Source organism: Cebus imitator, unplaced genomic scaffold (assembly GCF_001604975.1).
Source record: "Cebus imitator isolate Cc_AM_T3 unplaced genomic scaffold, Cebus_imitator-1.0 Scaffold0, whole genome shotgun sequence".
Taxonomy (NCBI): Eukaryota; Metazoa; Chordata; class Mammalia; order Primates; family Cebidae; genus Cebus; species Cebus imitator.
The window spans coordinates 3534322-3545374 of NW_016107315.1; the positions used below are offsets into that span (position 1 = coordinate 3534322).

At 55.5% G+C, this 11053-nt stretch overlaps 1 protein-coding gene across 1 annotated transcript; it reads left to right on the plus strand.

The window, feature by feature from the left end:
• Positions 1-1176: 1176 nt before the first annotated feature.
• Positions 1177-10529, plus strand: CUNH3orf18 (chromosome unknown C3orf18 homolog). Its single transcript, XM_017499686.2, has 5 exons — positions 1177-1454; positions 3049-3444; positions 6864-6889; positions 7508-7655; positions 8852-10529. Exons 2-5 carry the CDS (start codon positions 3211-3213, stop codon positions 8930-8932), a joined length of 489 nt encoding a protein of 162 aa, XP_017355175.1. The 5' UTR covers positions 1177-1454; positions 3049-3210; the 3' UTR covers positions 8933-10529.
• Positions 10530-11053: the final 524 nt, after the last annotated feature.

An 11053-nucleotide genomic window follows, 5' to 3' on the forward strand; every position in this document is an offset into this window, starting at 1 on the left:
GCAGGAAGCCAGAGAGCTGGGTTCGAATTCTGACTCTATTGGCAACTCATCAGAAGACTGTCCAGGTGTTGGGACCCCTCTTGACCTCAGTTGCGCCTTCTGTAAAATTCATGGCAGCGTCTCGCAAAGTGTGTCTTATCAACATCCCCCCACCAGAATTTACTGTTAATAGAACACTGTTAACTAAACTACTTTTTTTTTTTTTTTGAGACGAAGTTTCACGCTTGTTGCCCAGGCTGAAATGCAATGGCACAATCTGTGCTCACGCAGCCTCCGCCTCCGGGTTCAAGCGATTCTCCTGCCTCAGCCTCCCAAGTAGCTGGGATTACAGACGCGAGCCACACCTCGCCCGATTAATTTTGTATTTTTAGTAGAGACAGTGTTTCACCGTGTTGGTCAGGCTGGTCTAGAACCCCTGACCGCTGTGATCCACCGCCTCAGTCTCTCAAAGTGCTGGGATTACAGACGTGAGCCACGACACCCCGCCTTAAACTACTATTAAACATGCTGTTTCCCTGGCTCCTTCCCAGTCCTTCCACAGGGGCATTTGCATTTGTACCAGGCTACCACGTGATCCTCGTAAACTCCTTTGAAAACCGGCGGATTAGGAGTATCTGAGGGCTCGTTCCCTGAGCTGAGCATGCCGTGGATGGATGCCATTGTGAGGGTATATGTAGGCTTGCCTGGGTCGGGGTGCCCAATAATAAATTCTCCACACTCTCAAATTGTCTAGACGAAGATTCCCCATTTCCAGCCCGGGGTTGGAGTCACGTACCAAGAACCCTCACACCAGAGGACCCAACTGAGTAGAAATCCAGGGCTCAGGAAAGGAAAGAAGCTTCTTCAAGGTCACAAAGTCAGACAGAGTTCAGTGTAGGCCCAAGGACTCCCAGTCCAGTGCTCTCCCCAAGTCTCCTCTGTACATCTGCATTTTGGGGGCGTGAGTCTGTCCCAGCACGGGTAGCTGGCAGGGATCCCGAGTTCTAGCCCAGGAAGAGTCTGGCCACCCACGTTTCCCCGCCCAACTTCAGCGCCTGCCACGGTGAAGGTGCAGTCTCAGTAAGAACTGCGACCGGTCTCCAGGCTCCATCTGAGGGTGGAGTCAGACCCGAGCGACAAGCGAACGGTCCAATTCTGGGCGGGCTCTAGGCCCGATAGCCAATCAGGGGCAGGGGGCGCGGAGCGTGAGGGTAGGCAAAGCACTGTAGCTTCGGGGATCCCCCGAGGCTGCTCGGCCCGGCCCCACCCCTGCCGTGGTCCTGGACCTGCCCACCCTTGCCCAGGCCGGCAGAGCCAGCACTCGCGGCTGCAGCCGGTGCGTAGTAGCGGGCCTGGCCTGCGGCTCGGAGCGTGCAGGGAGGGCTGACCTCGGATTGGACCCACAGCCCCGGCCTCCCGCCAGTCACCACCAACCCTAGCCTCTCCAACTGAGCTCGGCGCCCGGAGAGGATTAAGTAAGTGCTGAGGTCGCTGCTCTTGTGTAAGAAGGGAGGCATCACAGGGTCGCGGAGGCAGACATGGGGATTGGGGCAGGGAGGACTGAGAGACCTGGGAGAGAACGGCTTGTGGGTTCTCGAAGGTCGCAGTGCCGACCCCTTTCACCCCGGTTTCCTTCCCTGCTTCCCCTTTGGACCCTGAGGCTGGCCTGGAAAGTGGTCAGTAGGGCTCCTTCTCTCCTTTGGAGGAGAAGTAAACAGAGCCTCAGAGCACGAGTTAAGGGTTTGGCCCAAGGTCACGCCCGGGATCAGTTGCAGAGCCAAGAAAAGAACCCAGGACTTCCCTGTGTGTTCAGCCTAGCTGGAGGGAGAAGGCAAAGAGGGATGAGCCTTTCTACCCGGTAACCCTCTACCAGCCTTGCCCTTTCCTAAGGGGCCATCACAGATGTATGCACACCTCATACACGCCCATGCATCTTTACAGAGAGGCACCCCCACTAATGGGCCAGCCCAGGGGGACATGTGTGCAACCATGAGCTAGGTTTCCCTCCTCTCGCTAGACCTTCCCATCTGCAGCTTGGCTGGAGCCTCTTCCCCACCCTTCCTTAACCGGGGCCCTCTGCACTGGGCAAATCTCTCACCCTCTGCTTCCAGGGGAGGAGAGTAAAGGAAGAAAAGGCACCCAAACTGGGAGCTCCGTTCCTGCCTCTGAAGCTATATTCCCCGGCTTGCCTTTCTCCTTGACCCTAGCAGCCCCTCTATTGATAGTGGTGAGGGAGGGCAGTCCAATGTCCCCAAGAGCCTGCAGAGAAGCCCTGCCAGAGAACCAGAGCCTCTCTCTCCTTCTTGTCTTCTGGTCTTTCCACATCGGCCTGCACTCACACTCCAAGCATAGGCTGGACCACACAGTGGCCTGGGTCCAGGGGCTCCTGCGGCTCCCCTTTGTGACTAGGTTGGCCATGGGGAGAAAACCTAACATGTATTGGATGTTTACTGTGGATGGGGCTTGTGCTGAGCTAAGTCTTTCTTAGAGGCCTGCTTGTTCTGCCATTTCTGTAACCTCACGACCCTGTGGGGATGTTCTCAATATTCCCTCCTTAGACTCAGGAAAACGGAGACACAGAGAGGTGGAGTGCCTTGCCTGTGGTCATCTAGTTAAGTGGCTGAGTTGGGATCAAAGACAGGCCTGTCTGACTCTTGGGCAAGTGTTTCCCTCCAGGAAAGGAAAAAGCTGTGGTATTTTTTTCCCCAAGCAGGATGAGGGATGTGGGAGGGAGGGAATGAGGAGGTGGATATGGGGATGCCGGTTGGGGGGAGTTTTTGATCAGGGGATGGAGACTTTTTCTTTCAAAATCCCCGCTGCCTTTCATATCTTCCAGGTATGATCACTGTGATCTGCTTACTTACAGACAGAGGATGCAGGGCTTAAATTTTGTTCCTAAAAACAAAGGCACCGTAGATATGTAAAGTACATGTCCTAATGTCTCCTGAACTTGCCCTCATCCTTGCCCTCAAACCTTTATCTCCCCAAGGCTTTCAGAACCTAGAGAGACTTCATCTCACTACTGAGCCCCTGTCCTTAGCCTCATGTTTTTTATTCTTTCCTTTCTAGCACCCAGGAAGGCAGGGGGCTCCCTTTATCCAAGGAGGTGGCTGTGCAGGTGGCCACCACAGGTGGCAGGAACCACAGGCTGGGACACTCCGGAGTCAGGAGTGAGTGGGCAGGTTGACTGGCCTCAGGCAGCCTCTCAGCCAGGGCCCTCTCCGCGTCAGCATGAACTCCAGGACTGCACCTGCTAGGGGCTGGTTCAGCAGCCGCCCTCCCACCTCTGAGTCTGACTTGGAACCTGCCACAGATGGGCCAGCCTCCGAGACCACTACCCTCAGCCCAAGCTCCACCACCGTTAATGACACCAGAATCCCTGATGCGGCTGGTGGTGCGGCTGGCGTGGGTACCATGCTTCTGTCCTTTGGGATCATCACGGTGATAGGCCTGGCTGTGGCCATGGTGAGAGCTGGGGTAGGTTGGGGGAAGATAATCAGTGTTTAGATTTATAGAGAACCTAATCAGAAGACAATCTGTTTTTTTGTTTTTTTTTGGGGGGTTTTTTTTGAGATGGAGTCTCACCCTGTTCCCCAGGCTGGAGTGCAATGGTGCGATCTCAGCCCACTGCAACCTCCACCTCCCAGGTTCAAGTGATTCTCCTGTCTCCGCCTCCTGAGTAGCTGGAATTATAGGTGCATACCACCACACCTGGCTAATTTTTGTATTTTTAGTAGAGACGGGGTTTCACCATGTTGATCAGGCTGGTTTCGAACTCTTGACCTTAGGTCATCCACCCGCCTTGGCCTCCCAAAGTGCTGTGGTAACAGGCGTGAGCCTCTGCACCTGGCCAACAATCTGTTAATGAGAGTGCTGTCCTCCCTTCGCACAGAGATTTGTCCATTGGGGCCCAGAGACCAGAGAAGCAGTGCTTCTAATTGGAAGAAACAGAAAAGGTTCTCAGGAATACATGGTGTCTTGAGCCGGGTTGTGAAAGCTACCTAGGAGTCAGGGAGTTCCAAGTGGAGGGTCCTGATGGGCAAAAGCTTGGAGGCAGACAGAAGGTTCTGTAAGCAGCAAGCAGGACAGTTAGGGCAGTGGGTGTGGGGTTGCAATAGAAGAGGCTTAAAGGTGGTTGGCGTGGACTGTAGGCTGCAGAGTCTGGGTGAGATAACCTGCTCACGGAAGGCTGTTGGCAGTGAACATTCGTTTATTCACTTGGCAGTTATTTACTGAGTGCCTGCCCTGGGACAGGCCTTTTGGACCCAATAGAGGCTGGGAAGACAAGGTCCTGCCCTGTGGTTCTTACAGGGAGTGGGAAAGAGATAAAAACCAAGGATTGCAAAGGAAGCCTGCAGGGACTGATGTGGGGACTAAAGCAGGAAAGCAGGGTGCTTTCCAGGCTAGGTGGTTAGGGACAGCTGAGAAGCAAAATTAGAGCTGAGACCTCAAAGTGGAAGCCTGGCCTCCATGTCATGAGAAGGGGTGGAGGTGGGCAGCCATCAGGCAGGAAGGGGGCTGGGGAAAGGGCTGCAGGAATCCTCTAGTAGTGAGTGGGGTGCCTCCTGATCTGGTGTCAGTCCCTAAGGATATGGGCTGTCCCCTAAGATGATACCTGGACACTCAGAATGTCACTAAGGGACCACTGGAGATTGTGCAGGCTGAGACTAGGGAGAATGAGGTGCCCCTGAGGTTCCCCAGTGTTCCTGGCAATGGTAGGATCCACCCACTGCTCCTCACAGGCTCTGATGGCTGGCCTTGGGCTCAGGAACATGTCGCTCTGACAAATCGGGCTGTGGATGGTCCGTCATGGCCTGGTTGGAGCTTCCGTTAAACCAGAGTTGCCATATGGGCCCCACAGGCTCTGGATTGCTGCCAGGGAGCAACTGCCGGCCAGCAGGCAGGCCCAGGGTGCAGCACGTGCAGAATGAGGCCAGGGCCTGAGAGGTCTCCTGGGTGGGGGTGAGGTAGGATGCCAGCATTTTCCCTTGGCACCCATGCAGTGGGTAAGCAGATGGAGGCACCCTTAGGGACAGAATGGGGCCTAGAAACTGCCCTCGTTACTCTCAGTGAAAGATTTTGTCCTTGGAACTTGAGAACACTCTCTTACTCTTTGTTCTAGAGGAACATTCAGAAGGCTTGGGTGGATGGCCCTCTTGCCAAAATCAGAGAGGTGGGAAGCTTGTAGGACAAAGGCAGTGGAGGGCAGAAGATAGCTCCTGGGGACCAGAGACAAGCCCAGAGGTGCTCTCTAAGTGCTGCTTCCTCTCCCCGATGCCAGTTTCGAGCAGGGCCATGGGTACAAGGAGGAGCAAATCTGCACAAGGCTTTCTGCCTTATCCGGGAGGGAAAAGTGCTCAGTACGCGCAGACCAGGATCAGTGGTGGGGGAGGTTTCTGGAGGAGGTGGGGCTGCAGCTACTGGACAGTGAGGGGTTGGGAAGATTTGGGAAGGAAGGTGTGGGGGTGAGTGTTAGCTGAGGAAGAGCGGCAAAGGCGTGGAAACTGGGTAAAGGTTCTGGCCTTTTCTGTAGATCCTTCTGAATTACAGGGTCTCAGGGGAGGAAGGAGGGCTTGGGGCAAGGGCTGAGAGGTAGGGACCACAGGGGCTGGGGCTGGGGCTGGACCCACTTGCTCAGGGTGGTAGGGGCTGGGCCAGGAGACCCCAGAGTTCCTGTCACAGCCTACCCACAGGAGAGCAAGGGGGCACCCCACATGTGACCCTGGAGGGGAGGGGAGAGTGAGGATCCATACCCTAGTTTCTTTTCAGGCTTTTGGGGTCCTGCAGGAGGAGCTCTGGGCCAGGCTGGAAACCAAACTAGATTCAAGCTGTGAATGGGGCACAAAGAATGTAGAAGGATTTGAGGCAAACCACAGGGCGGTGCTTTCCCCAGGCAGAGGTAGTCATGTTCCTGGTAGTCAGAAACTGCCAGTTTAGGGAAGAGCAGGATGATGGCAGAAGTCCCTGGATTCCCTGCCCAAGGTGGTCCCCCAGGTCTTACCTGCTTCCTCCGTCTCCTTGGTGCATTGTATAGGGTTTCTTGCTGTGGCCCAGAGGTCCTAGATGTTTTCTCAGGCTGCCTAGGCCCTCATCTTCAAGGTTGTACAATGGGGGACTGGACCTAGGGGCTTTCTTAGTTTCCTCTGGCATCAGAGTTTTGGGGAGTTGACCTGGGCTGATGCCTAGGGGCTCTGGTCCCCTCCCCCACCTTAGTCCACTGGGGGCCATAAGACTGCCATAGGAACTCCAGAGACCACCAGCTCAGGGCCTTGCCTAGAGTTGCTGTCCTACATGCTACAGAGTCTGGCCACTGCCTATCCCTGGTTCTTTTTGTTGTTGTTATAGAGACGGGGTCTCACTATGTTGCCCAGGCTGGACTCGAACTCCTGGGCTCAAGAGATCCTCCCATCTCAATATTTTGAGTAACTGGGACTATAGGCATGCGCCACCTTGCCTGGTCCCTTTTCTTTTTGCCTGCATGTAGCTTTGGGCCTGGGAAGAGTTGCTGGGAGGGGTTGTGCTGAAGCCTTCCCTTTCCCCTTCAGCCCTGGGGAGCCACAGGCAGGTGCTGAGTGGCTGGAGCTGCAGTTAGTACTGGCAGCACAGCCAATAGCTGGGGCCCACCAGTCCCCAGGGTGGGCCTAAATGTGTGGTCTCCCAGGCTGGGCTCCTTAAGGGAGCCTCTGAGTCCCCAAACTCAGTCTGGACACTGTCTGCAGCTAAAAACGCCAAAGGAGGGCATGAAGGGGGGGATGTATATGTCATTAGGATGGGGGCCCACAGGTCTCTTGTTCATCAGCCTCAGCATGTCCCCGTCCAGAAGGGCTGCTGGGTTCCTCAGGGCCTCCTCTCCTTGCCATTTGATGCTGCTCCTTCTCTTGCAGGTTTTGTACATCAGGAAGAAGAAGAGGTAATTCCCCACCAAACCCAAAACCCAAGCCCATGGGCAGTGCTGGGCTGGGCTCCGAGGGAAGCAGGTAGAAAGCTGATCAGGGAGTCAGGGCCTCTTCTGCCCACTCAAGGTTGAGGGTGACCACTTTCCTTCAGGGAGGGTTGAGGGCCCCCTCCCACAAGGATCTCACACACAAGGCAGGCAGGTGTGAGGATTCTAGATAACTAGGTATAACTCTGGGATTGGGGAGGGCAGGAAGGGGGAGGGCTGGGATTACTCCCACCCACTGCCCAGCCACCCTTGCCCTGCTGCTCTGAGCTGACTGCTACTGGCTCCCCAACCCCACCTGAGCTCCAGACACTGTAGATTACAGCAAGGCCCTAGCCTACGTGATCCCTGTAGGGCCCATGGACAATTGGCCTGTTTAACTGCTGCCTCCCTGGCTACCCATCTAAGGTGTTGAGCTGGTACTATAGGTGCAAAAATGTCTGTCATTTAATACCATTTCAAGGGAAATGTTAAGGCCCTAAGCATGGTTGTGTGCTGTGGCTCAGCTAGTCAGCAGGTAGGGCCTGGAGGGCTGCTGGGAGGGGAAGGGCCTGCCCTGCCCCCAGCAGCCTTTGCCCCCATCCCCAGGCTGGAGAAGCTACGCCACCAGCTCATGCCCATGTACAACTTCGACCCCACGGAGGAACAAGATGAGTTGGAGCAGGAGCTGCTGGAGCATGGGCGGGATGCTGCCTCCATGCAGGCTGCCGCCTCCGTGCAGGCCATGCAGGGCAAGGTGGGCACTGACCAGGCTCCCCACCCCACCTGCAGCATCCTCCGTCCTCCACCTTTACCTTCCCTCCTTTCTCATCCAACTTTTCAGCACCTGCCCTGTGGTCACCTGGCAGGTATTGGGTACATGAGTTTTGCCAGATTTGTTCAGAAAGCGGTCAGATTGCTCGGGGACCACCCACGAACTCCCAGTGCAAGGCCAGACTGGGCAGTCCTGGGAACAAGCCTGGCTCTGCCCCATAGCCTAGTGATCTTGGGAGGCCCACTGGCATCTCTGAGCCTCAGTGTTCTCACCCACAAATGAAAATCCTAGTTCATGCTCCGTGTGCCCCCATGTACTGGTTAGGAAAGTAGAAAAGGACTAATGGGGGAGATTGTTGGTGACTGGGACCCTGGGTTCCTCTGCTTCCTGAGGGTCTGTGGTGCTGAGTGGGTTGGGTTGTGGATGGGGTCAGACTCTCAGACAGCAGCTCCTCTGAATAGGCTGGTGGATTCCCAGTGGCTGACAGACCCAGGATGGAAAGATCCCAGCCTAACTTGCCTCCTACATCCAAAGAGATGGGACCTGTGTGGTCATCCTGCTGTAGCCACTGAGCTGCCTGACCACTTGCCACCATTCCCCCAAATTCCCAAATGCCACAGAGTGTCATGAGCAGGCCAGGGCTGCCCCTGACTCATCCAGCCTCTTTGCATCTTCCTGGGGTCAGAAAGAATCCAGGCTGGGAGTCTGAAGACCCTTTGGTTTTGCCACCAGTTCTGCGTGACCTGGATCAGGATATATCGCCCTCTTGGGATATTCAGGAACTTGCACAGAGAACCTTGGTCCACTCAGCCCCGGGACTGCTGGCCACTTGACACTTTTCCTCTGGTCCTCCCTTGTGCTGCCCCTGTGCTAGGGCGTGGGGGTGCAGAGTCCAGCCCTCTGACTCCCCTGCTGGGAAAAGACGATGCATGCATAATTAAATCAACACAGTAAGTGTCGCCAAGGTGACAGGGCAAGATGGGGATGGCTTTCGTGGGGAGGAGTCATCTGAGCCAAGTTGTATTTCTAGGCTGAGCTTGGAGGGAGTGCATTCCAGGCAGAAGCCATTGCTGGTGCCAAGCATAAGCAGGCACCAGGAAGTGAGGGTGGAGGTGACCGGGCCAGCGAGTGCATGGCCTCGGTCATGGTCTCTGATGCCCCTGTCTGTCTTCCTGCAGACTACTCTGCCCTCCCAGGGCTCACTGCAGAGACCCAGCCGGCTGGTGTTTACCGACATGGCCAACGCCATCCATGCATGAGTGGCCTGGGACAAGCTTGGACTTCTGATAGAGACCTGCCATGGTGCCCACAGAGCTCCCCATTCCCTGATTATCAAGACCTACTCTGAGGACCTGCCCTGCGAAGACATGAGAGGGCCAAGCCAGGTCCCAGCAGTTCTGCAGACCCACCTGCTGACTCTAGGCTCTAAGAGAGGGCCCTGACTAGGCTGGACATCTGACCACTGACTTCTGACCTGAGGGCCATGGCATGGAGGCCCTCCCTCATGCTGAGAAGGTCAAGAGCTACTGCCAGCTTCCTTATCCCTTGTCCAGATCCCTCACATCAGGGTCTGCCCCTCTGATGTGGAGGAGATGGGGAAAGATACAGAGTGAGAGGGACAGGGGGAGGAGAGGGGAAGTTTCCCTCTATCAGGGAGACACCTGTTTTTTGGAATCTGGAGCCTATTCTGAGGTGGGGACAGGAAACCACCCAAGTTATAGAGAGTAGGTCAGCACCTGTTATGGGCCCTGAGAAGCCCAGAGATGGAGCTGAAACTGTCCAGTATTCAAGGATGCCAGGAGAAGGGCAGTTCACAGCCAGGGTCCATCCATACTACAGAGGGTCTAGAAGGTCTCCAGCCACCCATCCCTGGCAGCCAGATGTTACTGGGCCCAAGCTAGGATGGGAGCTGAGGGGGAAGGAAGTAGGGGAATGGAAGTGGAAGAGAGGCCTCATGCATATGCATGAGTGTTCCCATGGGCAGACATGTGCCTGTCCCAGACAGGGGGCAGGATGGAGAATGTCACATTGGTCCCACCCTCTAAGTTGACCTCCCCACCATGGTATGTAGCAGAGCATCAGGGTAGGCTATCTTCTCTGCCTTCAATCTTCAGGGACTGCCACAAAGAGGGAAGCATGGCAGGGTTCCTCTCTCCACTGCATTGCTTCACTGGGCACAACTGCTTCTGAGAAACAGCTCCCTGTCTTGGGCTCTACTGGGGATCTGGGATTGGGAGAGGCTGTTGATCTGAGGGCAGTAATCACAGGCTGCAGGCTTGGGGGCAGTTATGACTGCCTGAAAGCAGGTGAGGGATTGCCCCTCAGAAAAAGACCTAAAAAACCTAGTCTATGTGTGAATTCCCCACCTCCATCCCATCTATGGGAAGGGCCGTTCAGTGTTTATAGAGTGGGGAAACGGGTCCCTGCCCTTGGCTTCTCCATAAGCCTTGCAGGGTCAGAGCTGATGTGAGGGGTCCTGGCAAAGCATTGGGCAGAGACAGACCCCAAGAGCGGGGCTTTTTTTCTATGCTGGGCATACATATGCACACAAGCATGCACAGAAGCATGTCCCATGCCCAGCCTTGCCACTGTCACTGGCCACTGCCGGTCGGAGGAGATGCAGGGGTGGTGTATGCAGACCTTCCTTTGGGCAAATGCCCCATGTCAGGAGGTATGGGCCTAGGAAGCCCCCATGGGGAAGGTTCTGGATTTATTCCCTCCTCTAAATGCTATAAATACATTAGCACTTGAGCCCGACTGGAGGCTGCCAGGAATTCAGGATACATACAGCTGTAATTGAACCCAGAGTAGCTCCACGTGAGAACATTAAAGATGTAATGAAGATGTTTCCATGGAGAGAGTGTGAGCCCGTGACACTTGGGGTGTGGAACCCCAGGAGGGTCAGGATGGGTGAGGGGCTGTGGGAGCCTGGGGATAGTTGCTTGGATCACAGCTAGGAAGTGGCAGCCCAGTTGGTTTCTCTTGAGCTGTCTGAGGAAATGCCCCGGCACTGAGTTTGAGGTTGCCCTGGGGCTTCGTGTCTCAACTGTGGATTGGAGTCACAAGGCCTGCCACCCCCTAGGGTGGAGAGGTCAAGTGGACAGGACCTTGTGGGACTGGGGGAGGAAGGGGCCCTGAGCCTGAAGGGCCTGGGGAAGGTATGAGGACCCACCGGAGCTGGGTCTGAAACATAAAAGGAAGCAAAATAGTGTGGCTTTTTCTGGAGCACAAGGGTGTAGGGGAAGGGTGAGGGGGTGGGAAGCCATTAGGGTCATCTGTGTGGAACCCACCTGCAGGGTTCAGAAGGGCTTGGGGGAGAATGACACTAGGGTGACCAGCCATCCTGGTTTTCCCAGGACTGTCCCAGTTTTAGCCCTGAA